Source organism: Grus americana, chromosome 2, assembly GCF_028858705.1.
Source record: "Grus americana isolate bGruAme1 chromosome 2, bGruAme1.mat, whole genome shotgun sequence".
NCBI classification, from domain to species: domain Eukaryota; kingdom Metazoa; phylum Chordata; class Aves; order Gruiformes; family Gruidae; genus Grus; species Grus americana.
The window spans coordinates 137,940,575-137,961,897 of NC_072853.1; the positions used below are offsets into that span (position 1 = coordinate 137,940,575).

The window sequence follows — 21,323 nt, forward strand, 5'->3', positions numbered from 1 at the left end:
TCTGGGCACACAAAAAGTCATAGCTCAGCAATAGAGCTCAGAAATGGAATGAAGTGAGTTTTGCTAATGTATAATAATGCTTATTTGTGAAATATATTTTAAAGCAACCATCCAATTATTTCATTTATTGCAACATGCTTTTGCCAGATGGTGTTTCATATCAGGTCAAAAATAATGAAGGAATTTGGCATTAGAACTGAAGTAACAAGAAAAGATGAGTAACTAGGGATTGCAAATTTGTTATAGCATATTTTTTTCCTGAAAATCAAGCTTTTGTAATGTTTTTTGAGGCTCTTCCCTGTGGATTTATTTGTATTTATTGCATTTTTGTCGCACCTTGTTAGCAAAGATAATTTACAATGTGGTGAAACAAACTTCCAATTCCCAGAGAAGTGTAGACCTAAAATAATTTGTCCTTTCCTTTTTTAGATTATTTATTAGACATATTCAAGATACTTAATCAGTAACTGGGGATGGAAGGAGGTGATTTGAAATTGCCAAAAGAAAGAAGTAGTTATCCACAAACATTTCTGAAGAAATGCCTTCAAAGCTCAATATGTCCAGTTGTACTGTTGACAACATTTTGTTCCTGTCTTGAATAGAAATGTAGATCTTGTTAAAAGTGCTGGACAAATGAAAAAACGGAGAGCTGTGGTTCAGGCACATTAATAGTGCACCAACAGGAGTAGATTTTGTTGTCCCAGAATATAAGCACTATTCTTATATTTTCATATTTCTTTTTTCTTTTTCTTTTTTTTTTTTTTCCCTTTTTTTCCCCTTCTTTTCCCAATCCTTTCTTGGGAACAGCTTCAGCTTGCATTGATGTCATGGTAATGGTGATCAAGCCATTGACTTCCACCTGAACTAACATGATCATGGGTGCTTTTCAGCTTTATACAATTGGTTCCTGAAATCTTTGTCTAATAAAGAAAGAAAATATTGAGCCTGAGCCACTTACTGTATTAAGTCTTGGTCTCAGTGAACTCTGCTGGAATTTCACATATTTCAAAGATGACTAGGATGGGACTTCAATGAGTACAAGTGACTGGTTTTGCATCTTCTAGCAATCATTTCAACCATCTGTCTTGTTCTTTCAAGTATTTTAAGTTCTCTACCAAATATTGTCAATATTTCTATGAATCAGGTATCTCACTTGAACGTGAAATGAAAATTTTCATTTTATTTTGAAGGTTGATTTTTTAAAAGTGACTTTACATGAAAATCTAGAATTTCTCAGAAGAGTGGACATTCTCAGAGAAATGAAGTTTTAGTCCAACTTTAGTATCTTAGGAAAAGCTTTCTCTACAGGCATTTTGATCAGCTTTAAAGAGATCAAAGGTACGATTCTTTCTTTAATATTTCTTTTTTTCCCAGAGAAAAATGCTCATTTTCCTTAAACATACATTTAGGAAATACTACTAACTCTGGCCTTATGCTTCTATGAAAAGCAAGACCCAAATAAAAAATTTTTTTAAAAAAAAGAGGCTAAGATCCAGGAATGGAAGGATTACAACCTGTCTTTTGCTATGCTAGAATGTAAAGCCAGATGTATAATACAAATACTCTAGTGGAATATGGAGGGAAGAGGAGAGATAATCCAATATATACAGATGCTAGCAGTCAAAATTACTCAAGTTGTACTGAAATTTCCTTTGCACCTGGCACTGGAGGTGTTAGCCATGCCAGTTCAGTCCCCCAACACAGATGTTCTTGTTGTACCACTTCTTGTGTGTAACATTTAGGTTTCTGTTTAGCTCGGCATAGCACACATAAATACTGTAATCCAAAGGCCACCCATTTATTAGTGCACCTGCATCTTCTACTCTCTTTAATTCCCTTAGTATATTGCAGTTCCCTTGAGCTGCTGATCCTAGTGCAAAGTAGTGTTATGGAAAAGAAAATTCAGCTACTATTACCATGCATGAATTGCAATGATGAAAAATATTTTTCAAAATCAATCACACATTATATTATACTAGTAAGGCTGAATTTTCAGATGCCTCAAATATGTAAATGCGAACCTGTTTGTTGCACACAACCTTATTTATATGGCTTTATAATTAGTAGTGTGAAATCATGTACCATAAAGTAGTTACCATAGAGACAGGCCTGAGTAAACAGAGCACTTAACAGTCATGTTTAAAACATGCATGTAGTCCATTTGATATCACTGAATAACCATGCTTAAATGATTTTTTGGGCAGAGACCAAAATTAAGTTCCTTTAAAAATTTGTCTCGTAGCCATTTCTTGAAAGTAACCTGGAAGGTGAAAATTCCAAAATATTTATGAGTAATCTTAATTTCCAAATGTAACCAAAAAGCAACCCTCCCTTACTTTCCAGTGTGTAATTAATTCATAAAATGAAAACAAACCCAGAATTACTGTTCCAAACTCTAATTCAATTTGAGGTTTGCTCCTTCTGTTTTGGACTGGAGGTAGGACTTGTCAGCCTGAAAAGTGTCTTTTCCTTCTGAATCAGTTGGATGATGAAAGATATTAACTCTCCCTATAAGTACTGCCAAACAATATACAGCATATATTGTGCAAATAGCCCATACAATAGAACTAACAACATAAACAACACAACAGCATGTCCCATCGTGGCCCACCTGGAATCCCATGCACTGAATTAACCCCAGGGGCTTCTCAAGTTCATATGTGTCTGAGCTGAAAAAGAGTGATCCTATATACATGCTATTTCAGTTTTGGCCCCAATGCCTAGAAAAGGGATTTAAGCAAAGATACATAATGGAGATGAATTAGTGAAGTTGGAAAGTAAAAAACCTTTCCTGAATTGCCATCCTATGACAATGCCAGTAGGTAACCAGGAGGCTTGTCCGCCCTCTGGAACTGTCTGAATGTAGCAGGACTTCTTTCAGGAACTCCAGATGTGATTACCATTATTTAGAGTAGGATTGCCATATTCAGATTTAGCATAGTCATCTGAAAACAACTAAAATGCACATATATTTATACAATTCTAGACTCCTTGTCTGGTTCTCACGCACATCCTCTTAATTTCCATCAGAACAAAAATGAGAGTGAAAAATGAAAATAAAATGAGAATCATTCCCTTAGTTTTCTTGGTCTCCTATTTTGCATTAAACTCCATGAGGATATATTTTTCTTACCATGTCAGACTTCTCCAAAGATAAATTCAGTAAGGCTCCACATTTGAGTACATATTTTCAGCTCAGGATGAGTTAGCTCTGGGCAAGGACTTTGTTTCTGTATTTCTCTGATACCCGAAACATCATGAGTGGTGTTATAGCTGAGTAGTGTGTGTTTAGATTGTTTTGTAGTAAAAGATTGTGGCTTTCATTCTGTGGTACATCATAACCAAATAAATTATAACCAGTTCCAGTTTTGTTTGGAAGTCATCTTGTCTTGTTTGGAACAAAATAAAGTTTGTTTTTTTCTATTTGGTGCTGTTCAGGACCAGAACACTAAAAATAACTTGAGTCTCACTACTGTGATACTTGTAGCTGAATCTGGCCTTTTTGTCCTTGAGAAGAAATTTGGAACTGTTCTCTAGTTGTCTATCCCAGAACCGTCTTCTTTTAAACCAGTAATCATACAACAATAGTGAATTTTTAGCAATGTATGTAGTTCAGATAGGAAGAAAAATATCTGCAGTTGCTTGCATGTAACTGGATTAGATAGCAGGTACCAAACCCCACAATGACAAATTATGAGAACAGAACAAATTCAAGGAAAGTAAGCATTGGGAAAATCTGTTCACATACTTGGAGCTCAGTCCTGCAGGTAGCAACCACACTTGTGTCCCATCAGACAATGAGTGAGTAGAGGGTGTATCACTTCTGCAGGCATTAGCTTCCACAAAGGAGGCAACACGTGGTAATGTTGGGGTGGTAGATTTAGCAGAAAGTTATCCTTAGACACACTGCTAAATTGACCAAGCATAGTAGCTTGTCTCCCAAGATTCCTCTCATTGACAACAAAGAAAATCATGCTTCTCCAAAAAAACAGACCTCTTAGACTCTTCCTCTGCATCACTGTCTGGAGAAAACTCAGCTTTTTTTGGTTCTCCATATACAAGTTCCTAACACCACTAGAGTACCTCTCAAGATACCATCCTTGTCAGCCCTTTGTGAATGCCCTGGAAATCCTAGGGCACTTCAGACAACAGCAAACACATTTAGTTTAGTGGGAAACTAAATCAAAGCTTCTTTACTATGACTGACTGCAGATAGTTTAGGAAGATTGTTTGATTTGTTTAGACAATACAAATACCTGCCCCAGAATTCACTGGATTTGACTTCATTCAATTGCCTGATGTTTCTTCTGTACAAAGAGAAGGCGTGGAGAATGTTTGTAATTGAAACTGCAAACTAAAGTGTGATTTAATTAAATTAACCCAGGTACTGAGAGAACAAGGGCACAGAAGCTTAGGAGGCCAACCAGCCACTAAGAACTTGGAGTCTCAGCAAACTCATATAGACTATATTGATGCCATCACTGCTGTGTTTTCTTTTCTGTTAGTACCTGTCCAGATTGGATAGGTACAATTGGTTGGATGGTTGCACTCAAAGAGTTGTGGTCAATGGCTCAATGTCCAAGTGGAGAACGGTGATGAGTGGCGTTCCTCAGGGCTCGATAATGGGACCAGCACTGTTTAACATCTTTGTCGGTGATATGGACAGTGGGATCAAGTGCACCCTCAGCAAGTTTGCCAACGACACCAAGCAGTGTGGTGTGGTTGACACACTGGAGGGAAGGGATGCCATCCAGAGGCACCTTGACAAGCTGGAGAGGCGGGTCCATGCGAACCACATGAAGTTCAACAAGGCCAAGTGCAAGGTCCTGCGCATGGGTTGGCACAATCCCAAGCACAATTACAGACTAGGCGAGGAATAGATTGAAAGCAGCCCTAAAGAGAAGGACTTGGGGGTATTGATTGATGAAAAGCTCAACGTGAGCTGGCAATGTGCGCTTGCAGCCCGGAAAGCCAGCCATGTCCTGAGCTGCATCAAAAGAGGCGTGACCAGCAGGTCGAGGGAGGTGATCCTGCCCCTCTACTCTGCTCTTGTGAGACCCCACCTGGAGTACTGCGTCCAGCTCTGGGGGCCCCAGTACAGGAGAGACATTGAGCTGTTGGAGAGAGTCCAGAGGAGGGCCATGAAGCTGATCGGACAGATGGAGCATCTCTCTTATGAGGATAGGCTGAGAGAGTTGGGATTGTTCAGCGTGGAGAAAAGGTGGCTCCGGGGAGATCTAATTGCGGCCTTCCAGTGCCTGAAGGGGCCTACGGGAAAGCTGGAGAGGGACTGTTTATCAGGGAGTGTAGTGACAGGACAAGGGGTAATGGGTTCAAGCTGAAGGAGGGTCGATTTAGATTAGATGTTAGAAAGAAATTCTTTACTGTTAGAGTGGTGAGGCACTGGAACAGGTTGCCCAGAGAGGTTGTGGATGCCCCATCCCTGGAAGTGTTTAAGGCCAAGCTGGATGGGTCTTTGGGCAACGTGGTCTAGTGGAGGGTGTCCCTGCCCATGGCAGGGGGGTTGGAACTAGATGATCTTTAAGGTCCCTTCCAACCGAAACCCTTCTATGATTTTGTGATAAAGCAAATTATGACCTTGGATATCTCTACTGTGCTGAAGACTCCTCCCTCAGCTGCAGTAGAAATACATAACCTTGAATACTTAAATGCAGGCATTCTAGACCATCAGAAATGGCTAAAAGCAATCTATGATACATCTCATTGATTTTCAGAATACTTTCCTGGGGTTAGGCTCTTGGTTAATAATTAAAAATTGCTGTTGTTCAAACCAGTATCCATTTTGCATACTGTGATCTCCAAGCACCATGGAATACTAGCATGGTGAAGGAAGTAAATGGAATTGGTTGTCATGAAGAGAAAGAGGAATGTGGATCATCTTTAGGGGAGTTCTGAGCTCCTGGACCAAAATTGCTACCACTTCAATCAAAAGCAGTTTTAATACTCATGTAAATGGAATGAAGATTTCTTTCTGGCAGATAACTAAAAACTCTTTGGTGGATAAATATAGGGATAATGCCATTATTAGCATTTGCTACCCTGCAGAAAGGGACCATTTATCCCCTGTTAGTACTAGTCCTCTTAGAAATGTACAAATCAAAGCTGGTTTTCATTGATCAAATTTCTACATTTTCATCAATATTACTGTATTTTTCTTTTCTAGGCTGTGGCATTTTTATAGGCTAATCAAATATCCAATATTACTAGGAGCCATTTAAAGTGAATGCCAGAACTACTAAGGAGTAATTTGAGAATTAGATCTATTTTTGTTAGTTGAAATGATCTTGACTTGTTCATATCGTATTGTACCTGATGCTCAGTAATATGATAGTACCAATACAAATAGAAAGATATCCGGTTTGAAGTTCTTAAGTATCTGTTAAAAGTGGTGAGCAGTCCAAGCACATTAAAATTCCATTTTCCCCCATACAAGTGTTTGCTGCAGATGACCCCCACTGATCTTAAATATATTTCTGTATCTGTAACTGAATAGAGGTTTTCCGTACAGCATGTTCTAATGGTACTCTGGCCTTTAGCCAACAAGGCACTGAATAAGGCTATTTTTAAAATACAGAAACTGGGAACAGCTGCAGCAATCAAATTTGATAAAAACAGAGAGGAACTTTGCTTTTTTTTTTTTGCCTTTTTTTTTTTTTACGGTTTGTCCAAGTTTAGACTCCTTTCATAGAACAGCTTTTGTTCTGTTGGATGAAGGGGGTATAAGAGTAACACAGTGAAATCCTTTTGAACAAATAACTTTTAAAAGAATACAGATTAAAATAATAGGGGTTTTTTTGGTGCAGCAGCATGTTCAATGCAATTGTACCTCAAACTATTAAAAGAATAAATCTATAAAAAAGAATACATTTTGTCTGCCAAGCTTTACCATAAAAGACTTACCCATAATGATCTCCTGAACTGGGAGATGAAACCTCTTGTTTCAAATGTTGAACATCTGAACATTGGTATTTGGGAGTAGTTTTTGGGTGGAAGTGATTTAATTTGAATGCTCTGGGGTGGGTTTTTTTTTTATTTTTCTTCTTTTACTGTAAATCAAAAAAGTTTCTGTGAAGAACTCTCCTCTCCTTCCCCCTGGTAAGCTGGGGAAAAAAAAGTTCACTTAAGGAAAAGTTTTACAAAGGCCTTCTGTCCACATTAAAAAGTTTCATAAAATATTTAATTATAAGGACTGATTCTTCCTTGTTTGCCCTCCTATTTTTTTGGGAAACTTGTCATTCAATGATTAATGAGAGTAAGGAGATGATTATATGCAGAAAAAAATCCATTACACAGTAGTAGGCTGAGCTGTATCTGTTAAATGATTCCATCTGAGGACAGAGTCTCTGTGCTAAACTGATGCAAGACACAAGATACTGGGTGAAATCTGGGCTCCACTGAAGTCAGTAAGAGTTTTGCCACTGAATTCGGCAGAGAGGATTTTATGGATTGCATGCATTTTAAGTATAAAAAATAGCACCCTTGCGTTCTTACCCCATTAAAGCTATTTAGTGCATCATCAATTCAGATGGTGAAGCAAAAATGTACTGATTTTCTCACATATGCATAAATGTGGGTATATATCATATGTGTGTATGTCCACATAGGTATAAAATGTGCATTTTCATGTGTGCTTATATATATAAAATATCTGCTTAATTTATTATCACCTTATCTGAGTATCTCACCAGTGTGAAAATCACAGCAGTGATATATCTTCCTTACTTCACACTAAGAGGCAGGCTTAGCTTTTTTTGTTTTGTTTTAAAAACAGGAAAAAGGTATGAAGGCAGGAGTAAAGACTTGAGTTGAGAATCAGTACTGGCATGAAGTAGATGTATGGAGCCACCTGAGATTTTTAACGTTTGCAAGCAAACTCAGCAATGCAAAATACTCAAAACTGGGTCAAATACTATAGATGTTGATATATATTTTCAAAGTCAATATTAAAGGGAGAATAGTCTTTTAAAAGCAGAAGGTTGAAATTCAAGAGTTGCTGATTTATTGCCTGCGTCTGCCACAAATTTCACATGTGATCTTGGCCAGGTCAGTTCTGCAAACTCATGTGCTTAACTTTATGTGGTAAAAATAATATTATGACTCTTTTGGGTCTACACACAATATATCCAGCTGAATATGAGAACACACCTTTTGCAGGACCTAAACTTGTCTGTGTACAATTTTCACTTTGTAAAACAGACATATTAATATTATTTTTCCCCAATGCTTTGTCTGGTTTATTTGTCTATATTATAAGTTCTTGAGACAGGAGCTGTCTTTTGTTATATGTCTGTGAATCAGTAACAAAACGGAGCCTTGACATCATCTGGACCTCCAGATACAGCTCTGATATAAACAACTATAAATGGTGAGGCGTATGTTACTTCAGGTAGCTTCTTTAAAGCAAAGCATAACAAAAAACAGGATGTACATATTGCTCTTGATCTACTGGTTTCTTGTAACCAGGAATCTAGAAAAGCAGTTCATTTGAAATCAGAATACTGTGACATTAAACACATTTTTAGCATTTTATACAACAGCAGTCCCTATCCCTGCATATGGAAGCGACCCCACATTCCTGCATAATGGGTAGCTATAGATTTAATGCATGCTGTGCTCTAGGAAGATACTGAAGCATTCATTGTGGTGCAGAGCATTCAGCTCAGGAGTTTTTCAAGGATCCTCTGGCGTCACACCAGTTTTCAAATTCTTATCCAGTATTTTAACTGGAACCAAAAAATTTCCAGCGTGATGATTAGTAAGGTTTGATTACATTTAGTAAGCCATGGAGCCCCTTCTCTTCGAAGACAAACTGCTGCCAGAGACAGATTTACCACTGACCAACAGTGTTTTTATGCAAATGTGCCTGAGTGAGTGCAGTAACCCCAAGTTATAATAGAGTCATTCAATCTCTTGCCAGGACAGCAATATTTATATATTGCAAAGATAAATTGGATATCAAAACCAGTTCCATTACAGAGGGAAAGTTCTCTATGTAAATCAGTATTTCTAATCACACCATGCTTCTTCCCACCCCCTACCCCATTTCGCTTTCCTTGCTTTATCTTCATAGATGAATTCCAAATGTGTTTTTCTCTTGTGTGTTCACGTTGAATATTGAAGCGTTCAGCTAATGACAAGCTAATGGATAATGTAAACTCCTCACTATGAAACTTTGAAGTCTCCAAGTGTGTTTCTTCATGCCTTGGGGAAGTGCTATAAAGGGCTTATATTCACATATACAGTGTTTTGTCTGCCAGTTGTGCAAGTATCTGTTTGGACTTCTCTTTCTCTTGCTGCCTGATGGGAAGAAATGGGCAGTCATCTCCCTGGTGACTTTATCTCCCCATCAGGAATGAGTGCAAGGGGTCAGATGCCCCTCTGCACGCTAGTCACCATCTGCTGACAGCAGCGCTCCCCCGGGAAAGCTGGCTGGCTTTACTGACGGGGCTAATGTGAGGAGACACGTGAAGTACTTTGGTTTGTGGAAGAGGGCAGGAGAGGCATGGTGCTGTGAAAACATTCCCACACACTCTAATGGCTCATTCACATAGAAAACAAGCGAGAGCCTTCAGCTCTTTCACAGAGCTCAAAGTAGAACAAACAGACTTGAGAACCCCAAGGCACCAGTCAAAAAACACTTTCCTAATGCACTAATACTGAGATGCTCTCCATGATAGCTTACCTATGAGACTTCAGTTCTCATTTAGGCAACTAAATGACCTGGCTAGAATGAAAAGCTGCTCAGTATCTGATAGTTGCTATTGTTTGCTCTTAGCTGCTAAATTCTTTTTGAAAATGTAACCTTCAGTTTCCTAAACCTGAACCTCCTAAAACTGGTTCTAATAGGTGAAGCATGCATTGGACAATTTTATCAGTACAATCCCTAACTGATTATTTTTTCTTTAGAATAAAATCTGTAGAACACAGAAGAAATACAGCATGCCTAAAGAGAGATACATTTTTTGCTCTATAGTTGTTAGCGATACACACAGATGTACACACGAGTGTGTAACTGTAGAATATAATTTGAGGATCAAAAAGAAGTGACTTTCTGAATTAGGTCTCAAACACAGTTGGGATATGTGTCGTGCAAATGTCCACATTATAAGCTGTTTTAAGTGGTGAATGATGTTTAGTGAACGGCAGCATTCATTATTCTAGTCTACAATTTATAAGATGTATAAGAAGACAACACGTATAGTGGTACTAGGTCAACCCACAAGTTTGTCTGGCTCAGTATCTGACCTCTAACACCAACCTGTATTGCATGATTAGACTTAAAGCATAAGAGGGCAAACTTACAGTGATTCTTCCGTTAAGATATCCTACTGTATCAATTTGTGATTTAGGGAATTTTGAAGTCTGGTATGGCATCATGGTATAGCAACATACTATGTAAAAAGGATTTCCTGCTTATTCTAGAAGTGCTATAAAACTCCTTAGCTCTTGCATTTTGAGAAATACTGAATTACAGTACTGTCTTTACCTACTCCATGACGCTCATTATTTTCTATGCCTATATCGTCTTTCCTCCATTCATCTTACTTCCTGAAGAGTCCTAGTCTAATTTATTTTCATACATAAGCTGCTCCATATTTGTTACCATGTCTTTCACTTTGTCATTTCCAGTTATTTTATATCTTCTTGTGCATTGCTGAGTGGACCAGAACTACGAACTCCTTACTGTATGGATATAGCAATCACAGTATTTGATGATATTTGATCACTATTGAGCATTGACCTGATATTTACATAGAAGTAGCTACAGTAACTCCATAATCCTAATTCCTATATGACAGTATGAATTATAGCCCAGCAAAATAAATATATGTGTATATATGGACATATACGCACAGACACATGCACACACCATATTTATTTTTTAATGTAATATATATGCGTATAGCAGTCTTCATATATGTAGTTAGCTCTGTTTCACCTCATGGGCATTAAGTTACATGTATTGAGTTTTCTGCCTTCATATTGCCCCATTACTCAGTACTGTAAAATTCCAAAACTTTTTTTATAATTGGCTTTTGTCTTTACTTCATTGAATCCTCAGTAACTCACTATCTACTTCTATTTCCAGATTATTTAGGGGAGTATGTTGAGCAGTACAGAGGCCAACACAGATCTGTCTGAGAAATCAGTGATAAACTTCCAACAGAATGAAGAATGACTTCCTCTTTCCTATCTTTTAATTTAATGGAAGGCCTGATCTCTTTTAATAGAGCTTGGTCTCTTTCAGAGTCTTTGGTGGGAACCTTTTAAGAACAAATGTAATCCATTCATTGATGTCTTGACCCTTTATATTCAACCAGTGTACCCATAGCCATCTGTGAAGAATGGGACTAAAATATACACACTCCGTTTTCCACTTTTTTTTTACTCTGAGTTCTTATCAAAGTCAATATAGCTCAAGGATTTGTTGAAAAGGATGTGACTATGCAAAAGCATCAGGTCAAATATATTAGCAAGGGCAGGAGCGCAAACTAACCCTAAGTCATTAATTGCATGTTACGTTTGCTTTAATTTTTACTGCTTCTGAAGGAAGGTTGTGTCTAATTTAAGCTTGATTCTAAAAATATTCCTATTTGGCCTAAAATAACCCCACTTTGGAAATGTGCCACTGCAAATGTGAAGTTTTCAAAAAGACTTCACTTTTTTGGTAGATAAGAGTATTGTTCACTTCCATCTTCCAATGTTTAACATACCACATTTTCTGAGATGTGTGGTATAGATCAAAGGGCAGGATTTGGCCCTTAGTTACCTGCTGTTACTGGCACTAATCTTACAGCTATTGAAAAATGATGCATCAAATTTATATCACTGCAAATGTCACTATTCTGAATCTTGCATATGTTGCCTGAGCTGTCAGTAATAAAAATCTGTTCTTAATTATTCTCCCATTTAAAAAATAATAATTTTCTAATAACCCAGTGAATAGGAATTTGATGTTTTCTTTGGCTGGAAACATTTTAATGATTTAGTACATCTACAAAGTTCTGTGTGGTTTTAAAATATAATAGCTTCTGCAAATGAGTAGGACTTTCCCATTTAAATCCCTATGGCTATCAAGAAAAGCTGAATTTGTTTAAATCTGAGCTGAGTTTAAAAGTGAGTAACATTTTAAGAGAAAAACAATTAAGAAGAAAGCCAGACATACAAAATTTGGTTTACATGTGTTACAGGGATGCAAACTATACAAATGTATAGTTTAAATTAATCATATTGTATATTTTAATCTTTTGTCCATTTTATTGTTTTTCCTTAATAGGAAAGAATAGGGTTTATTTTTGCTTCATTAATATTATATGGAACTGATTTCACTGTGATGAGAAAATGAAAATAGCAAAGAATATTAAGAAAGTATAAGAAGAAAAATGAAGGCTTTGGATAGTATCAGATTTTCTGGTTGGAAGCAGAATAATCCAGACCATAAATCCTATTTGCTTGTAATACTTTTTATTTTTCTCCCTAACACAGTACTTCTTTCAGTTAATTACCTTCATTCAAAGCCCAAAGAAGTGAACAGAAAAGACTCCCTTTGAAACTTTGGACTAGCCTCATAGATATGATAATTAGCATGAAATTCTACCTTCATTAAAGGTTGAAAGGTTTAAAATATACAAAAAGTAATGTGCTCTCCTTTCTTTGTTTTTTCTATGTGATGATAGACTCTAACATTTTAGCTCATTGCTGTGTTTCACCGAATAGCGTACCTTTCGGAAACATGGATGTTAACAGCCAATCTATAAAACACACATAATCTACAGCTAAAAAAAAAATGTTTCTTTTTCTTGTCCATCTGGTCTTGGCAGCATGCATATAAACAGGACATATAAAACGTTTTATACAAAACACCCTGGTTGATTCTGGATAATATTTCATTACCTTGCTTGGTTGCTTTTCAAACCAGACTGCTATATTACTGTTTAGGTTTCTGGTTGTATCTCTGTTTGTATCTGCAATTCTAGACAGAATTTGTCCTTGCTTCTTGAAGTCAAGCAAACTAATATTTATTTTACCAGAGACAGTATTTATTTAAATATTTTTTGAAGTTTAATGCCAAAATGATATGTAATCAAAAAAGAGTGTGAAACAAAAGTATGTAACTGGGTGCAAGCTAGCACTACAAAGTTCGGGAAAGCTAGATGAATAGTTGCTGATATAAGGTCTTTTCCTGCCCTTTTTGCATTGAATCTGTGCACTGAGACAAAGATCCAATGTAAAAAATAATATGTGGCCTCATAATTAAAGTCTGTGATAATACATGCACACAAAGGCTGAACTCAAGTTGTACACATCATCTGGAAAGGATTGTATAGAAGAGAATCCAATAGGGTCTGGAGCACTGACTTTTCTCTTACCAGATTTTACGTATCTGTTGAAACAATGAACAGCATAAATTTCTAAACCGCAATCATCTCATTCTATGAGTGTCAGGTAACATAAATGAAGGAGTATCTCCTAGTTTCTCATGTAATAAGATTATTTGTTCAGTATGTATGTATTAAAATATACCAGGGAAATTATTATTGTATTTTAGAATCATTTTCGTTGGGATATTTTAGAATGGTGCGACAACAATCCAACCGTAAAGCTGCAATCGCTTGTTAGGAGTCATCGATTTTGACAGTTCTGTTCTCCACATCCTTTATTGTCAGCTGGTCATCTGTCAATTCTTGCTAGTCATGATGACCAATGTCAAAATGCTATCCAGACAAAATGTGGTTTTTTCAACTTTTGCAGATCTAAGTGACCAGCTTATGGAAGTGGTTGGTCTGGAAGGAGCCATGGAGATGGGACAGATATATACAGGACTGAAAAGTGCTGGAAGACGGCTTGCCCAGTGCTCATCCGTTGTCATCAGGTATCAGCAGCATTAATTTGCACTGCAGTGTTGTAATGAAACAGTAAAGTTTCATATATTATCAGTTCACTTTCTTTAGTAGTTTAATAGTCATAGTTACTGTACTTATTGCTTGTGAAAGTATCATTTTTATATATAATTTATATATTTCATCCATATTCTATGCCCATACATCTTCCTTTCTTTAAATATGTCAAAAAACTAGAAAAAGGGTGTTTACATTCAGTCTTAACATGGGATATTCAACTGTCATTTCATCCTATGAAGAAATACTGTCAAGCAGTTGGAGCAGAAGGAGTAAGGCATGAACATCTTGGGTTTTATTATTGACATACACTCCATGCAATTTTGAGCAAAAAGTAATTTACCATCAGTTTGACACATTTTAACCCATTTATAATGCGTACCTCACCAGGGAATAGTAGCATGTAATTAGTATTTGTAAAGCACTTTTTTGATCTGTAGAAGTCAAAGTGCTCTGTTTTTAATTTATTTGTTATTTACTGAACATTGACAAGTCACTATTAATAAATGCGTTGGTGTATGTAAGCCGCTAAGGGTGGAGCACGCTATTTTAGTTGTGTTTTATCGTTTACTATGCTAAAAGTGACCAGAACATTCACAATAGGGGAAACTTGGATTAGGACTCAAGGAGAAAATAACTGTATATCTAACTTTTGGATTAGATAAGGACTGGAAAAGAGTGAGATGCTCAACTTGTCCTCAGTGAAGAATTTCTCAGGAAGAATATTCCAAAATCTTAATAAAATCATAAACTATATAGTTAAGCCCCAAAAGCCTAAATTGAGCATAAAACAGAAGAGCAGCCATAAAAACTTTAAGAAAATAAGTAGGATTTGCCAAAGTGCCTGGCATATTTTTGTGATTCTCCTTAAGGACAGGGTGATGTTGACTTCAAAAGTACTCTCATGTGGATGAGGAAGATAAGTAAGATCACAGAGGCATTCCAACCTTCCCTGGATACCAAGAGATAATTTTTATAATCCTACATCCACAGGACCACAACTGCAAAAGATTCAAACCCCTTCCAAACCTCTAAAGTGAGAGTTCATTGAACATTCTTCCCTTCTTTCACTTATAGCCATAGATGACAGTGGATAATCCCATGAACTGTTAGTTGTTTACAAATAATGTCCAAGCCAGAATTTCCATTGACCAACAGGAGTGCTCAGTTGACTCATTTTTTGGTTATTAGGTTTATCTACTCCGTGTTATTTCTGCTAGTTTTGTATGCAAAGTATTATAGTGCAGAAGTAGAGGGTTGGAAAAGATCCTAAAAGATAATCCTTTTTATTTTTTTTTTTTTCTTTTCTCATTTGTCTATACTTTTCTTAATGTGGTGTCCAAAACTAGACAGGGAACACTGGCTGCAGCTTTATGTTAAAATCAGTGCCCCTTTACTAACAATTTAAATTTATGACATGGTATGTTAAAGCCTCTGAATATAGTACAACTGTAATGTTATGTGAGTGTTCCGTCTAACCCAGAGTTAGACACAAGTGTAAAAGCATATTTTATGGTTCTAATAAATGGTGATGATAGAGCTAAAATTTATTTCTTAAATCTTTCATAGTAGTCTAAATTACAAAAAAAAAAAAAAAATAGCAGAGAATCCTTTGTCTTTTCAGTTAATAAGGTTTATTCCTGAAGTTCTTGCACAATTCACTCTTTATTTCACAAATTACAGACTATTCTCCCATGAGAGAGTAGTGTATTACTAGCATATTACTAGCAAGATGTGTGAATGTTTGCAATTTTTTTGCTTTGTGTGTTGAAAATCAAACTAAGCCTACTAAATGACTAGGTTACTTTTGTAAGCATGTTGGGTCATACTGGAGATAACGTAGAAGCTTAGAGGTAAATCAGGATTATATGTGTGTGCCATCACATATATGCCTCCTTACTAAATATATTTATCAATTTTGTCTAGTTACTTTTTCTAATGCTGCGACATGTATCCCTTTAGGACTAGCAAGTCTCTGCCTATGCAGATAGATGGGGAACCTTGGATGCAAACTCCTTGCACGGTAAGGATACTGTTATCTCTGGGAAGAAAGCTGAACAAAAGAAAAAAAAATTAGGAACTTTTTTTAATGAGTAACAAAAATTACAATAGTCAGAAATATTAACTCACTTACTTTCACTTCTTAAATGATAGAAAGAGAATCTTTCAGTTTAAAAGACAACCGTTGTTTTAAATGAAATTAAATAACATCTTCACACGCTGTTATTAGATAGTTCAACACCCACTGTATTTTCAGTTCATCATGCTGCTTTTTCCCACAGGTTAGGATGGAATAAAAAGGCATTTATGTCAAAAGTTTGGAAAATACTCAAAGGGTGCAGTCCCACCATCCCTTTACCCAATGTGATCCTTTATTTATGATGTTGTATTGGATTTATTGTCTCTATTGCTGAGGAAAAAACAATGTTCATTTTGATGCTAAAATGTATAAAGCAACTAATAATTCTTCAAAAATTTAGGAAGATTTTCCATTGTACTTTTGAGAGTTCATATCAGAGAGGTTTTATTTAAAGCTGAAGTCTTGACTGTGCTGATTGAATTATACAATAAAACTAATATTTAAAAAATCCTTACAATATAAAGGAGAAATGAAAGAAATTATTTAGTGTCTTGTTTCAGTGCCCACACATATGAAGTGAGGGCAGGTAAACAGCGATGAGGAGAGGCGAGGAGAGGAGAGGAGCTTGCTCAGAGGAGGTTCTTTAAGTAACTGTTTACAGACAACACAAGAAAGGTGTATCTCTACGAACTCTCCCTTTTCACCTCTCTCTGATAAATTATAGAGGCTAACCGAGCATTTGGAGATGTTGAAGAAATTTAAACTCTTTATTGTTGAATATAGTCTTAGTAACATGTTTTAATATACAATTTTACTCATTTAGTTTCCCTAAAGACAACCTGTATTTTTAAGTAGATGTATTGCTGTAGCCTTGTAGCTTGTAAGTACAACAAAACAGTAATGTGGCAAGGAAGAAATCCCAGTACAGATGGGAGTAATTCTCCAAACCAGGCTACTGGATCACTTTCATGAGCTTTATGTCTGTAGTAGAATTAAAGACTACACAAAAAAGTAAAAGGGAGCAACTTCAGTGAGGTGCTAACAGGCGTGGCAGCTGATAACGTATGGGTTAGGATGACAGAAAAGGGTTGTGATAATTCATGTTTACCAGATACACCATAGCGTGCAGCTGAACGGCAGGGAGAATGCCTGAACTCTAATTCTCTATGGTAAGTGCTCAGATGCTGCAGCGAGAGGACAACCATGTGAACGTACACTGTGTGAAGGCAGAGCAGTGGGGATTTTGAGATTTATTCCAGGAAACCTTTTGGAGTTAAGAGATATCATTATCTTTACCTCTTCTACAGTGATGGCTCAGTGCAGAGCAACAGTACTGAACCCAGCAGTTACTTGTTCAAGAAAAAGACATGTAATTTTTCCGTTGCCAGATTACAGAAGAGAACTTATGGAAGGATGCTGGCAATAACATGTGCTTTTTTTGCCTTGATTGCTTGCTCTGTGTAAAATCCCTGCTATCTGATTGATAATGCTAGCAGAAGCTGCCTGCACGACTGAGGACAAACCTGCAAAAAGAGACAGTTCTTACATTTCAATTACTGCCTTGGGGAAACAGTAAATTATTACTGATAATTACTGCTGTCCAGTTGAAGTACCATTTTAAAGGGGATAGAAATGGCATATAGTTTTCTGTGAAACCCATCCTTTTTGCTATACCATTGTTAAGAGAATAGACTTTATGTTACATAAGAAAACCATACTGGGGAATGTATATATTTCCTCTGAGAAGAAAATACATGAACTATTTGTCTAGACTACTACACCCCTATGAATTTAGATATAGAATTATTATTTTATATTATTCATTTTTCAGGAAATGTTTTTTCTCTGCTGGGGAGCTTAATGTATTTATTGCAATTGCTCCTTGCATTATTGTACATCTTCCACAATCTGTTTTCTACATCTTACAAAGGCAAAAAACATGTATGGTCTAACCTCTCCCCTCCCCACTGACTCTAACTACACTACAGTTTTTCCTTAAAGTTCTCGGCAAAGTGGCTAGGAATCCCTCCTGAGACAATGACAAAAGTGGATGTTAGCTTTCTCTCAACCAAAGTTTAAGATTTGATTTCTAAGTGTGTGCTTCAGAGGGGTCTTGGTTTGGAAGCCAAAATGTATTTGATTACAAAAGTATCAGGATGATATCTCAGTGATGTGTACACAAAACCAGAGTCTGAAAAAAACCCATAAAATTAAAAAAAAAAATCTTATATGTAGCCAAATATGTAGCCAATTATTTGAACCTGCAAGAGCTCAAATTTCAGAAAAAAAAAAAATGGGACCAATATAAGAATTATGAGCTTTTGTCTTCTGTAGAGCAAAACTACAGTTTTCTCCCAGAATTACCTGAAAGCGAATGATTCATGACTAGTTTTTAAATGGGGAAAAAAAGAATGTGATGATCAGATAAAGAAATTGATGAGTTTAGTTCCTTAGGAAATGTATGAGAGTTTGGTTTTCCTTTTATTTTGCCTCTTAGGAAATTTCTTTCCCTAGCTCTTACAAAGAACTGAGGATTATATACAAAGATGCTGGTACTCCTCCATCATGCACTCAGACATGGGGGAACATTCCCGTGCTACCTTTTGTTTCACATTAGAATCATAGAATCATTTAGGTTGGAAAAGACCTTTAAGATCAAGTCCAACCGTTAACCAAGCACCGCCAAGTCCAACCACTAAACCATGTCCATAAAGCACCACATCTATGCATGTTTTAAATACCTCCAGGGATGGTGACTCAACCACTTCCCTGGGCAGCCTGTTCCAATGCTTCACCCTTTCAGTGAAGAAATTTTTCCTAATATCCAATCTAAACCTCCCCTGGTGCAACTTGAGGCCATTTCCTCTTGTCCTATCACTTGTTACTTGGGAGAAGAGCCCAACACCCACCTGGCTACAGCCTCCTTCCAGGCAGTTGTAGAGAGCAATAAGGTCTCCCCTCAGCCTCCTTTTCTCCAGGCTGAACAACCCCAGTTCCTTCAGCTGCTCCTCATTAGATTGCTGAGGGAAGGTGCTTATTAGTTGACTAGGTATATGGCTTTAAGGACAGAAGTGAGTGTCTCCACACAGTACAGATCTGCTCGGATGTACCATCTCACTAGTTGTAGGGCAGAGACCCGTGCACCTTGTTCTGTGGCACAGATCATGCACACCAGTTAGACACAGCACCTGCGCCTCAGGTGTTTGATTCGTTGGTGCTCCAGCCAGAAAGCTATTGTCTATCACTATTATCTATCACTCCCTCCCCAACTGTCCTTTAGAAAGTTGAAATAACACATTTTGTTTTGGTATGGTCATGTCAGGAACTCCTGTGTCATCTAAGTTCAGTAGTTTTATGGACTGTCCTATAAAAATTACAGAGACTGAATGAGAAAGAAATTCATATGATCAGCAGGTATTGAATCAGCTGTGGCCCAAGATGCAAGTGGTTAAGCTCAGAAGTCATCTTCTGTTTCTGCTTCAGATTTTGATACAAAAGAGAATATTTTACAAATGACTTTTCAAGAAATCGAGTTCAACCTGATCAAAATTCTCCAGCTATTCTGTTATGCATATTAAAGAAAACAAGTTCTACATCAACTCCCTGTTATGTATGGGATGTAGGCTGCACATGCAGGCTTAGGAGTTTATTTCCTGCTGAAGGAATCAACAAGTTTATCTTTGCTACTTCTCCTTTCTGACTGGAAAAAAAAAATATACAAATAGCACAAGTTGCTGACAGCTGTCCCTTCTCATGCATGTAGCGACAATGTTTCCCCAAAATGACAGTGTGGGCTCTGAGAAAATGTTGCGGGATGCAATAGATGATGCAGTGATTCCCCAGAAGCTGTGACCTGTGATTTTTCATTCCTGTGATCGGCTTTAGTACTAAAGAAATTGTTGTGTGCTTCTTTCAGTGTCTTTTATGATCATATATTGGTCGTGCACCTAGCATCCCTAGATGAGAGCAGGAATGTGTTCCTGTAGGTTCTCTGCATACTTAAAAATGTGAGTGGCTTGGTCTAAAAATCTGTCATCCAGAATTATTCAGTATGTTGAACACATACAGACTGCAGTGTCTGACAAAGTCACTCTGCTCTAAGATGCAGAATCTGAGCATCAAATTGTATTGTTTTCACTGTTTTTTATAGAGGAGTCTTTGGGAGAAGGACAGTTGATAATGTTACATTAAACATCTTGTCTGATTAGCTGAAGAGGAAATTCTATCAGAGCTCTCCTAGACAAATATAGCAACATGAAAGATATCTATGGTTTCACCTGATCTCTAAACAGGTCATTAATAGTAATGAAACTTCAAAGACTCTCAAGTTAATTCAATAAACTTCTAGCTTTAGCCATCAGGATTATTTTTTTTTTTGAAGAAAAGTAATCTTTCAATTTAGCTACATAAATTATAAGCATTGTTTTGAAAAAAATCTCTAAGAATATTCCATCTTAATTAGAAATAACTGCAATTTCAGTTCTTTCATCTATTCCTGACTTGGTTGGCATCATATCTGAAAGAGTGTCAAGTTGCTAGCAACATTAGAATAAAAGTAGAAGACAGACATGTCTATAGAAGATGCGAGATTATTGACTAAACAAAGGAATGAAAATGAAAAATCATGGTCAGATCCCACCTAATGGCTTGCCAGAAATATAGTTTCATAGACATCTGAAACACATAGTATTTTTAGAATTATTTACTGATAGGAATACTTCTAGTAAGCCATTTAATAATGAAATCATTGATTAATATTTCAAATAATTATAATTTGAATAATACTTCAAAATATTATAATTTGAATGGACATTAAAAATAAGTTTTGAATGAATGAATGGTTTCTCTCTAGCCTTTCCTTTACTCTCTAGAGATGCGATGAGCCTGAGCACAAAGATCCTATTGAAGTCCTACCTTTGTAGGTAAATCCACAGAAAAACAAGAACTAAAACCAAACCAAAACAAGCTTTTACTAATAATTGCTATACACCAGGGCAGGGTGAGAAAACTGAGAGTCACAGATTTGCTTTTATGTAGGTCCATTGGCTCCTACACCCCATAGATCGCAAGAAGCCACAGGTGTGTTCTAGACTCTGTCTGTAAAGTATCTTCTTTCCATGTCACTGAATGTATAATATTTTCTTATCAGTTGTTTATAATGGAAGAATTTAAACTTTTGTGTCTGCTTCTTTAGAGCAAAGAGGAACTGGGTCCTAGATATGATGGCTAATTCTAGTAGAATATTAGACAATGATTACATAGTTAACACGTAAATGGAAGTCAATCACTAGAAAAAGGTTTTGGTGATACAATAAAATGCTGCA

At 36.7% G+C, this 21,323-nt stretch overlaps 1 protein-coding gene across 11 annotated transcripts in view; it reads left to right on the forward strand.

Annotated features, from left to right (window-relative positions):
* The window catches only part of DGKB (diacylglycerol kinase beta), a 414,451-nt gene that overhangs the window by 385,592 nt on the left and 7,536 nt on the right, over nucleotides 1–21,323 (forward strand). For all 11 annotated transcript variants that reach the window (XM_054817166.1, XM_054817163.1, XM_054817164.1 and 8 more), the window contains 2 exons: nucleotides 13,774–13,894; nucleotides 15,882–15,942. In XM_054817166.1, coding sequence (XP_054673141.1) covers nucleotides 13,774–13,894; nucleotides 15,882–15,942 — 182 coding nt within the window. The remainder of the gene's footprint in view (nucleotides 1–13,773; nucleotides 13,895–15,881; nucleotides 15,943–21,323) is intronic.